The 12,424-nt window shown below is 41.2% G+C and overlaps 1 protein-coding gene across 9 annotated transcripts in view; it reads right to left on the minus strand.

Annotated features, from left to right (window-relative positions):
* Positions 1 to 12,424, minus strand: part of AKAP13 (A-kinase anchoring protein 13) — a 207,907-nt gene that overhangs the window by 127,046 nt on the left and 68,437 nt on the right. For all 9 annotated transcript variants that reach the window (XM_088172624.1, XM_088172630.1, XM_088172627.1 and 6 more), the window contains one exon: positions 6,480 to 6,627. In XM_088172624.1, the coding sequence (XP_088028750.1) occupies positions 6,480 to 6,627 (148 nt within the window). The remainder of the gene's footprint in view (positions 1 to 6,479; positions 6,628 to 12,424) is intronic.

Genomic DNA, 12,424 nt, shown 5'->3' on the forward strand with positions numbered 1-12,424 from the left:
ACTGCATGGCTATATTTCCCTTCTTCAACCATTTTTTTGGCCACAGTATCAAATGTGGTCATTTATATTCTGTCTTGACTGTGATAAAAGTCAAATAATGCATCCCTTAACTCCAGCAACATTGCATTTTACCCTATTTCTCCTCTTGCTCCTCAGTTACTTTAAATGTAGCTTGGAAACAACTCTTGGCTTGGAGCTGTTTTGAGAAATACCAACATATTGCAGGAAAAATACAGAAATTAAAAAACTATTTCAGTCTATGCAGGGATGGGTACAGTGACTAATTCTGCTGCTATAACACGAATTCCTCATCTACACATCAAACCATGCTTTAAAAATTATTTTAAATGAGACAAAAGCTCTTGAACTGAAGAAATCCTTACTGGGAATGAATGGGGACATTTCATGAAGCTTGCTCTGGGGAAAACAGAAGGAAAAATGAAGACATGGTGCTCTGGTCTTATCCCTAAAGAGATGAGATGTATCAGCATGATGGCACTGCTTCCTCTGCATGGTACCAATGTAGATCTGTGAGCACCAGAGCAGGGGGAGATTTCTCAGCTACAAGTCATTAGCAGATAAGTTAATGTACAGCTTAGAGCTGTCCACCTAACTCCTACCTGTGCCTGTGATCTGGGGTGCAGTCAAAAGGGCAGCAGCTGAACTCTTCAGACTTTTTCTTGTTTAACAAAGCCTACATGGAGACAAAACACCCCTAAACAGAGCTTTATTAAAATATGATTTCATTTCCTACTCCTCCAAAAGTGGAAATCCTGTCCAAACCTCCTATTTTCAGAATTCACACTGGAGCTATCAAACAATGGGCCCCCAGCCTGGACAGCTATTTAAAGCCCTGCTGGAAGCACATGTTTGGGTTTGCTTGGTAGGTGACTAAAGACTAATTGCATCCTCCAAGTCACCATGGTGGAGCTGGGTTGAAAGAAGTCTTACAGAGAGATTTAAGGACAGGAAAACCAGACTTTGTGAACCTCATGGAGGATCTGAGATTTGCATCCAAGATGCAGCCAAGAGATGTTGCCATCTGGTGGAAAAGGAAGCCAAGGGATCTCCTGTGACCATCCAAAAAGTGCTTCTTTTCTGCTTCAGAAATCCTGAGTTATGGTTCTGAAAATCAGAGCTTGTCTTTGAAGTGCATTTGTGAAATGCACACAGTTACTGTATTCACTCTTGCAACACAGGAAGCCTTATGAAATACACAGGCACAGCACCAGCAATGGACGGGAGCCTCTGCTTTTCCTTTCACACCTTTCACTGGAAAGGTGAAAGAGAGATTTTAGAGTGAGTAAAGTTTTTTTTAAAGGCCTTTACACACTGCAGATGCCTTAAAAACCCAGAAGTGTAAGACCCCACACATTACATCTTAAATAATTTCAACACAGATTCAATCACTTTTTCCTGTGACTGATGTCATCTAGTACTGGCATCACTTCCTTTTAATTATACTGCCTCAAGCAATTAAATACACCGAAGAGGATGAACTGCAAAAAGTCTTCTTGGCTATGCTGTTTTAGTCTATTTTAAGGGGTTTTTGTTTCATAATTAAGAGTATTTTCAAATCCACAAGTGGTATTGCCAAGTAGCCATTTGTTATGCAACTTGTTTACCCTTCTGGTCTACCAGTACAAAGATTGTAATTCATGAAATACAGCTTTTTCTATGAAGAGTTGTTTCTTAGGGAAAAACACAGTCTGTGGTAGAAGTGAATAAAGCATGACCATATGTAAAGGATTTCACAGTAGGAGAAGAGTCTGAAAGGAAGATATTTCCAAGATAACTGAAATTAATTTTTGTCTGTCCTTTTAACTAGCAAAAAGAAAGCAAGGAGGAAAAACAAACTAAAAAACACCAACTCTGAGAGCTATGGAATTAACAACAAGTTAAAGACTGAAGCTGCTTCTCTGCCTTAGCTTAATGATGGAGAGAAAGCTCAGAGTGAGTCAACAGGAATGTGTCAGCCCTGTGGAAACTGCTGGCAGGCAGCTACCAGCAGACAGACAGTCTCTCAGACCCTTTTTCTACTTCCAGCTTTGATTCTCCTCCCCTTTGAAACCCACACAAGAATCCTGCACCTTTTGAGTTCAATGAACATGAGAAAAGCAATTTTGGTATTACAGAGCTTGGAGAGATACGACACATTGCAACAGTACTGACCAAGACAATTACATTTCACAAAATTTATGTCTTGTTTAGGTGACCTGGCTCACAGACAGGGTGTTTCTTACCCTTCACTTATTTGATCAGGACCTGCTGCAGCTCTGGATTTCCGGACTGTTTCTCCCTGTTTGAAATTTCATTTCAAACTTCCCCTGTGTCTCCCACACTTTCCAGACCACCAGTCATTAAATATAAAGCAAAATACCCGTCCAATCATACAGCAATTATGGTGATGGCATGCAAACTTGTGCATCACACAAACACTGGAGCTCCCAGCACATCAGCTCCTGAAAGAAAATTTCCCCAGACCTCCCCAAGAATGTCCCGATGCTCAGAGGCCTCCACTGGCCACGGCAAGCTGTGGTTGGGACTTTTGACTTGTGTGGACAATGATTAAGTCATTCCTTCTTCTGTGGTTTGTTTGCCACATCATGATTTGAGGATTTTTATTACTGGGTTGGGTTTTTTCCCAGTTGGGAAGAAAAAGCTGCTCTAGCAGAGAGTCAAGAGATGAGGCTGCTGCCTTGCAATGAATGTTTCACTTCCCCACTTTACACAGATTTCCTTCACTACCACATGCAATCTGCTTGGCCTCAGTTACCCTCCCTACCCTGCAGGGATGGTGGGAAGAAAAAAATGCATTAAGATTAGGGCAGTCTCAGCTGCTGCAGGAATAAGGACTTGCTGAAAAGCTCAGTTAATGACCAACACCAGTAGGACAAGCATCTGTGATGTGACCTAAGAGGACATAACCATCCCCAACAGTACAAACTCAGCAGCAACAGTTTAACCACAGCAGCAGAGATGGTATCGTTTCTCTATTTCCTTCCCTGCTCAGACTTTTGGTGCTTCCTGAACACCCAAACTCCAGTGACCAAGCTTTTGCACTGAGATCCCCACTGGAGCAGTGCCAGTGCCTTTACACCTCCACCTGCCACCTTAATGCTGGGTCTGATTAAACAATGCTTGAAACTGTGCTGAGAACTACACAGTGCCTCTGGTACTGAGGAAAACTGCTTCCATTAGGGAGAATTTCAACCAGATTAATTACAAATAGAACCGTAACAGCGACAGTAGAGCCAAAAGTTAAATAAGATTTTGATAGCTTTTCACTGAGAAAAACAAAAGCTTCGTTGGATGATGTAACCTGGCGTGTCCTTAGGCTGGCAAAAGAGCTACTGAAAGCACACAGAACATCTCCTGGCTAATTCTTGAATCTCAGTAGCTAATTTTCACACTTTGAGTTATGACTGATCAGCTCAGATGAGAATCTGTTTCTTACAAGGGGAAATTACTTTCCTTAAATTAGCACTGCCAACAGCAAGGCAGGGCAGGATAAATAATCCATCCCATCCTTCAGAGCAAGTGCATAAATACAGGTATGTATTCTGTTGTTTGAAGAAGTGATGAATCTGTATTTACCCACATCTTCAGGTAAAATAAAGCTGCTCCTATAAATTTACAACGAGAAGTCCTTTATTTTATTATGTACAGAAATAAAAGCTCAATTTGAACAGTAGTATGGACTATATATATATTCAGTGTTTAAGGCTGATGATAAAATAAGCATAAGAAAGAGGCAGATTGTTCTAGTAATTATATAAGATGCAGCAGTCATTTAATTCTGCAGTGATAAGCTTTTATTTAGGTAAAGGCTTTCAGGATATTTAGAATTTTCACATACAATGAGAATTTATGAGGTTTTTTGACAGCTTCTATTTCCATTCCATTTTCTCTAATTTTTCACCTAAAACAACATTATGTTGTTAAGATTTCTTTTTAAATGTGATTTTCTTTGAAAGCTTTGCTAAAACATTCTGATTAATTTTGGCAGTAAATGCAACGAAATCATTTGTCTGTCTTTTACACCTCCATACATCAAAAAACCCACTGAAAAAGTCAAGAAACAAAAATTACAAATCTGGGCTTGCTTTTACTTCCACTTTAACAGAATTACAGTCACCCCTTTCACCTCAGCTGCTGATGGACTTCATCTGAAGTCTCCTGGGGACCAAATGAAATTCTGAGGATTTGGGGCAGGAATGAGGGAAGAGCCTTTGAGTCCAGAAGGGATGCAGAGGAGGTTTCAAGGAAGGCAGAGATGCTGAGTGAATCAGCCTTTCCTTCGTGCACCTGAGCTGTCCCCAGGAGCTGCTGTGCTCACAGGGATGTGCAACACTCCCTGCAAGGCAGGAACAAATGAAAGATGCAGGAGCTGGAAGTAAAGGGGGAGATTTTGGCTAAAAGCTGTTGGCAGGAGTTTCCTTGCAGAGCCTTTGCTAAGTGCCCAGGGCTGGGTGTTTGAACAAGGGCTGGTCTCACACACACTGTGTGCTGTTCATGGCTAATCCCTTCGAGGTCAAATAACGCTCTGAGTCACTGCAGCCATCGCCAAGGCAACTGTGGAATATACAGAGTAAACACATGATTACAGATTCACTGTGCGTCCAGGAAGAAGGAGAAGGAGGAGGAAGAGCTGCACTAAACTAAGTCATACATCCACTGAAATCGCAGCAGTCAGTGCTGAAGCAACACTGGACAAATGCATGGGTGTCTAGCAGAGGGTATGAAAAAAATTAGGCTTTTCCCATTTCTTGCTTTGTTTTTCCTCAAGAACCGTGAAGAGGTTGAAGCATTTTTTTTTTTTTTGGTAGTCTCACCATAATGAGGCATGAGCACAGATGAGGGTGTTATCCACATGGCTACTTTACACCTGAGATGTCACCTCTTCCTTGCACCACAGCCCTGGACAGTGCAGCAATGAGACAACCTTTCTGAAAGGTCCCTGAAAACTCTGTCTGAAACAAGCTGGATTTTGGGACAGCACCCATCCTGGTCTAGCTTCACACACCATAAGATCATGACTATACTGGGTAAAAAAAAAAAACAACAAAACAATCCATTACTGCTAAAGGAACAATTGGGAGAAATTCCCTCTTTTCCTTTCCCACTAACAGCACCACAGGGAGCTGCAGGGAGCCCTCCCCAGTCACTTGGTTATATCTGGGGCTGGCAGGACGGGCAGTGCCCAGAGCATCACTCTGGTACCACCTGGTCCAGCAGTGCTGCAAGGACAGCAGTGATGGGAAAGCATCGTTCCTGCCCGGAAATCCCATCCATGCTGGCTCCCACATGGGCTGGAGGGAACACTGAAGCTTTTCAGTTCCTTTCTTGGCGCAGCAGCCACGGCCCCGAGGGAGAGGTGAAGTCATTGCAAGCAGGGCTGGCAGAGCCCCACGCCCACCGCACAAAAGCAGGGAAGGAGTCACCCCCTCTTGCTCTTCTGGGAGAAAATAAGCACTAATCTAATTGATTGCACGGGGCTGCAGTCATCAGTAGCCATAAAAAGACTTCTCTTCCCAAGCCAACTGAACAACATGAACACAAAAAGAGGAGGAAATAAAAAAAAAAAAAAAAACGAGTGGCCAACTTTTAGCGACTCATTCCCAAGAGAAAAAGACTCCAAATTTTACTCCACGTGCATCTCTCACAAAACAATACTTAGGAGTTAGATGAAAAGACAAACTCAAGAAAAACACTTGATGGGCTGTGTTACACTGTGTGTAGTGAAAATGTCAGGCGTTTTTCTCACACTGGTAGCAATGTGCTGCATAGCAACAAGTCAGAATGAAAGGTTAATGGTGAGGACTGCAGCCTGGAACATGCTCATTCCCACGGTACTGAAGTCACCAAAGGGAAATGCCAATTTGTTTTGTTTTGCTGGATAAAGGATAAAAACAGTGGTGGGCTTTAATGGGGAAACCCACCTCATCTGAACCAGCCATGGAGAGATGGCACCGAGCAGCACATCACCTGTACTGCAAGAGCTCCAGAAATGCTGTGTGGGCTCTGAGCTGAACAGGATTTAGGGGAAAGGGTTGTATTTCACCAGGAAGACAGCAATGAACCTCATCAAGAAAAGAAGATGATGAGTGTAGCTAAAACTTATTGGGCTGTCCCACCTGTCGGCAACAGCATCGGTAACCTCACAAATGTATCTTCCACCACATCCTTCCTGCAATTAAAAGCTTTTTACTATGTGTATCTAGAAAACTGTGAGTTTTCTACAATAGCATCTCATATTTACATATTGAGTAACTGCAATCTCAAAGTCATATAATTCTAGCAAAATCAAGAAAGAGGTTTTTAAAAGGGAAAAGCAATCATCTAAACCACATGTTCTATTTCTTGTTAATGTGTAAAGAAGGAAAGACAACCAAGCAAACAGCATTACATTCCAGTCCACTTATAGCAACCAAATTTCACAGACGGATACACTGATATGCAGAGAAGGGCAATTTTACCAGGAGAAATTGTCTCCAGACTCCCAGGATTAATCTTTCTTGTGCTTGTGCAGTGTTGGACAGTTGATCCAGTGAAGACCAAATAAAAAACTACATCATCTTCGACTTTATCTTCCTCAGTCAGCTGCACTGTAATAACAGAGTCACCCTAGGAAAAAGGACAAGAAACGAGGTTAGGTTTACATGACCAAGAACTACATCATCTAAAATAAAATTACTCTTCCTAAAAGGTTCACACTCTCCATTCACACGCTCCTTTCATAGGACTCAGTGCCCATCTTAACTTTCAGACATGCAAGTCAACCTCAGTATCCAAGCCAGCCAACATCTAGGACACATGTTGAATGCAGCTCTAGGAAGAGACATGTAGAAATCTCCAGGGTATTTTCAAAATAACTTCTTAATATGGTGAAATCACACCAAGTCTGACAAAGATGTACACACCTCACACGGGATTTTTTTTGTATACACACCACACATATATAGACATATATATCAGAATATATACATATATAATACATATCAGAATATAGATATACATTACAGAAACAAAACAGTGGCTAAAATTGCCTCTGCCCTCAGAAACTTGAAAAAATGCCCTAATTCTTGCTTGAGTGCTCACATTTCCCCTGCCCAAGCTAGCACTGAAACCATAGATCTAACCTAATCCACAATCCATAAACACACAAAGATACCAAAATTTTATATCCACTGAGATATTTTTCCACCTTCCTTACAAAGACTGTGGTGCTAGCTCTTCTCACTCATCCGGAGCTCTTGCCTTGGTGAAAAGCCCTGTGTGTCAGCAAAAACAGCAGCTCTTCAAGCCTTGAGGAAAAAAAACCTCTCATGATGTGTTGGTTAAACTCTTACTCTTAGTATTATGGAGGGTTTACTTCAGTACCTCAGTGTATTTCATAATTTAGCTCATCTCTGCTCTCAGGGAAAATCATATTTATAAAAGGCACACACGGTTATCACAGTTAACCCAGCAAAAGGTACAGTAAATACACCTGAAATTCCTACATCTGCATGGGAAAGAACAGGGGCAATATGAACCAATTTCAGAATTCCCTGGGGAAGGGAAAACAAGGAAAAAGGATGGCTTACAGTCACTGAAGAACTAAGTGAAGTAATTTAATTTGAAGAAAAAATGGACTCATTTAGGTTGGAAAAGATCTCCAAGATCATTAGGTCTAACTGCTAACGCAGCACTGTCAAGCCATCACTAAACCATGTCCCCAAGTGCCACATCTACACATCTTTTAAATGCCTCTGGGGTCTCCCCATACTTTGTTTATTAGCCTGAAAAAATTATATAAACTACAAGACACTGATGACAACAGTCTGTGATGTGACCTTCTGTCCCTTTTCTGTTGAGATCAGAACCAGGTGGATGGCCCAGTTCTACAGTGCAGCTGTGGCTGCCAGCTCCCTGCCACCACCCCGCTGAGCATACGGTTACAGCTGCAAATCTGGAAAAGATTTTATTATTATTATTGTTATTGTTATTGCAGATTATGTAATTCTGATTTGCATATTCAAGAGAACACACATGTCATTTCCTTTAAAACCTCCCCCTTAAGATCACTGAGCTCATCCCTTCTCTTTGTCAAACACAACTATTGTAGAAAATTCCCAGATTTCCAGGCTCTCCCGTACATCCGCCCCACGTTAGCATCGCTTCCCACGCTCTGCCTCACGCCTCCCTCCTCTCTCCCTCAGCTCCTTTTACGTTTCCTCCTCCAAGTTTATGTCCAGTTCTCCCCTGATCCAGCCCATCTGGCACCTCTTGCCAGGGGCAGGACTGTACCTTGTTTTATGCAAACAAGATTTTTCAGGGCAAGTACACGACCAGCCCTTAAAATCAGGTATGTGGGTCAGTGCTGTAGCACAGGAGAGAAAACCATAAATAAAAAAACACCACCTAATGGAAGAGTGAGTGTATTTTGCATTTTCAAAGGTTGTAGTTACAAATGTAAATTTTAGGAAGGTCTCACATGATAATATCAGACCAGACTTCCAGCTGGGGAGGAAGGAACCATGTAGCAGAAGTCTGTCTTGTATAGAGTCAGTGTTAAAATAAAAACAGGTGCAAAAAGAAATAAATCAAGCTTTAAATTCAAGCATGACCAGTTCACATGCTGAGTTGAAAACTAAATATTCCATTTCAAGCAAGTGGATCCAGATTTGAGCTGATGTTCAAAAAAACATAAGCTTGAGTTTTAACCTACAAACCCCTTGTGCTTTTGTTTTTTGTATCTTTGTTCAAACCATTTCTCCCTTAAGGCATGAACACACAAAGTACTTAAACAGATTTAAAATGCAGGTAACACTTCAGAACACTCACCAACAGCACTGAGTGTTTAACATGGTACCTGTCAAAAGACATTTTTTGTTTATTTAACTTAGAAAACAAGTACAACTAGTTTAATTGTTGTGAAATCAAAGCAAATTGACACAGAGTTTTTGTGAGAAGACACCTGTCTATCCATGCAAGCTACTCACATTTCTAGGAAAAGCAATTTAATTTGCATCAATATTGCAAATGACAATTTGTATATTTAGTTATTTACAGAAAACCTAGTAAAAACATGTAAGAAACCTCAACACCAGAGGTTCCACATAACCTGAAATCTAAATTGGAACTTAAACATATAGCTGAACTTATTTAGATACCTGACCTAATTTTGAAGGTGGAAGGTGGTCAGACCAGTGACCTCCAGCAGATCTTTCCAAGCATCTTGTTCCACTCCTCAGATTTTAATTCATTTTTTAAATTGTCTTCAAGTATCTTTGGTAAGATTGATAATGTGCCACTTAATTGTCGTGTGCTTCAGTTTACTTGCAGGTGCCACCTGAGCTAACTCAGTCACTGTACTGATCCCAGAAGCAAAAGACCCTCCTTCTTCAGCACACCTCTCTACCTCCCAGTTACTGACAATTTCATTGTTCACTGCCAATTTTAATTTGATTTTTAAGCTATTCAAACAATGTATTTATTTGGAAAGGAAATAAAGCACAGGATAAACCCCTCTCTTTCCAAGATTTTTGGAGTTAAAGAAAATCAGTTACAAATGCAGCCAAATTCCTCCAACCCACATAGAAGACTTTCCAACAACCCTCTTGCATTCAGCCTCCAAAAACATTTTAATTGAAGTATGTTTACCTTTATTCATTTAATATTGTCCAAAAAATGTCATCTGTTCAGTATCACTGCCACACAAGGTGGTTATTATAACCCTGCTTTCATCCCAAATGTCTAGAAATGGGAGGCTGCCCTGCCAATATCCCTTTGGTGAAAGTACAGACAGATCAAAGCCATGCTCTGGAATGCTCCAACAAATAAGAATAATTTAATTTCAAAACTAGTTTGGATCGCCTAATATTTACTTGGCTTAAAGCCCATTGGAAATGAAAACATTCCATCTTGGTCCATTCATGAAAGAGGCCACCCTGTCCCTTGTTTGGATCTGAAAAACCCCTGGTCTCAGATGTAACGGGATGTAAAGAAGGTGGAAGGGGCTTTAAACTAGAAAACAACACAGAAAGGGATTTAGAGTGCCTATCTCTGAAGTTTTGGCTTAGTTAAGGAACCAGAAATACAATTATCTCTAAAAAGGCCCAAATGCTGTCATTAGAAATAAACCCCAAAACTATCTGGACAAGACACCTGTTTGTCAGCATGATTTGCTGGCATGAGCACAACTCCACCTTTTTAGGTAGTAGTTTTTCCAGCACTGCAGTTAAATGTGTGTGGATTCTGTATAGGCAAAGCACAAACAACTCCAGGTAAGTCTGTTAAAATGGACTATTTACCTTCCAAGGCTTTTTGCTAAATAGATGACCTCAGCAATATTTGGAAATGGCAATGAAATGAACAAAATCTTTAAGCTCAAAAGAATTTACATCACTCAAAAATACTATCCACCTTCCAAAAAGAAACAATGGTTGTAAGCATATAAAGACATCTTTCTTTTCCACTTCAGCCTCTAGAAATCTGGCTGGCTGGGGGAATTGGTCATCATTTGGGACCACAAGAACAGCCCTGGCAAACACAGAATTCTAGGCTTCAAGATGAAAGCCATGAGTTTAGTTGGCACAAGGGAAGGTTCCCCGAGGGATATCAGCTCTACCAGAAATGGGTCCACTTGTCAACAATGGATTGAAAAAGGGAAAAAGTATTCTTAACATGCTGGCTAACAAATTTTAATATTTCTGAAAACAAACAAGGAAAAAGAAAAAAAAAGCAAGTTGTATTTTTGTAGCTGAAGCATTTGATTTCTAAGCAAAGAAGCCATAGTTCATACTGGGAATTTTAAAGAACATTACTTAAGCCACTAACCAGTCCCTCTGACCTCCAGACACAGAATCGAAAAATATTTATGAAAATTAAGTGTGCATTAGATGGCAATACTACAGCACTCAAGTGTTACTTCAGCACTCTGCTTTGAATGCGAAAACACCAACAACCAGTAATCATTAATTCGTTCTACCCAGAAAAGCAAAAGATTCATATGCAGGAAAGAAAATTTTTCTTCCAAGGTATTTCCTTCTAAAAATTGTCGTGGATTTTGGGTTATGATGCTTTATTAAAGAGGCTGGATTAGATGAGTAAATGTAACCTGCCATTGCAACAAGTTTTGTTTTGTTTCTGCTACTCAAAACATGAATCAGGCCCTTGTTGAGTCATTGCTTTATTGCATTTTTGCTTCTTCTCCTTTGGGAAGCCCTAAACAGCTCCCAGGAGAGCTTCACTGTACCCAGCACAACACGCAATCACAGCTGTGGTTTCTTCCTCCTCCTCCTTCAGTTCAGGCTCATTGGTACCTTTATTTATTCATTTTTAGATGGAGTTGGACTTGCTGTCACCCCAGCTACTGCTTGACACGGAGTACCCAGGACTGGGCTGTAATTCCAGCACAAGGCAAGTTCTTTCACACCCCTGTGCTTTGAGTTTCCCCATCAATGAAATGGGGATCGTGGTCCAAACACACTCAGTAATTTTCATCCAAATGGCTTTTAAAGGAACAGCTGGCTTTTCAATCACATGACGTTTTCTTTGGAAAGTGTGCAGCACTGACAATAATTAAGCTAGACAAAATCAAAGGGAAAGTTGAGACAATTCCACCTCAAACTGAGAACTGCAGAGGAGTCTGAAAGCAGCTGGAGCATGGAAAAGGCAACTGCAAAGCACCCTTATAAAAGGTAACAGAAATCCTTAAATAAGGAAAAAAGTACAACACAATTGTTTAGGCACTTGGTGATCCATTACCATCTACCTCTGTCAGTACACAACAAGATCAGCAGCTAAACTTTTGCTCCCAGACAGTTCCCATATCTCAGCTGAGCACCCTGGAAGATCCCTCCCATCTAAGGTTACTTTGGGTTGGTGCAAACTTGTGCTTAAACTCACGGAGAATGACATCTGGAAAAACCACATGGACATCCCCATGCAGAACAAAACCATGCACAGCCATACAGGCTCCTGACTGCAAAAGGAAATGGGGGTTTGGGCAACTATTTTTAGAGTAAACATGACAGTGCTCTCATCTCCTGGAATAACCCTTTTGATTGAGAAAGGCTTAGATCCCAGTTTTTCCAGGTCTGAGTAAGTGTCCCAGCCAGTCAGCTGTGACACATAACTATCACTGCTGGCTCTGAAAACCACAGGATGCTCTTCTCCATGGCAAGAAAATAACCTACAGCCAGCAAACTCTTCCAGGCTGCTATCCCCAGGTTAACAGATGAACAGCTCACAGCTGAGGGGCAGAATCTGGGGAAGGGTCTCACCTCCAAAACACCCAGCTGAGTTCCCTTCCCTCTCTGTCCTGGCATGGGGAGAGTTTGTCAGTGGATCTGAACGCCTCAGCCTGGAACATTCATCCCCTTTTCCAGATGTGACCATTTAGCCTGCAAGCCCCCAGCACATGGATAGAAAAGGA

This window comes from Sturnus vulgaris, chromosome 13 (assembly GCF_052056855.1).
Source record: "Sturnus vulgaris isolate bStuVul1 chromosome 13, bStuVul1.hap1, whole genome shotgun sequence".
Taxonomy (NCBI): Eukaryota; Metazoa; Chordata; class Aves; order Passeriformes; family Sturnidae; genus Sturnus; species Sturnus vulgaris.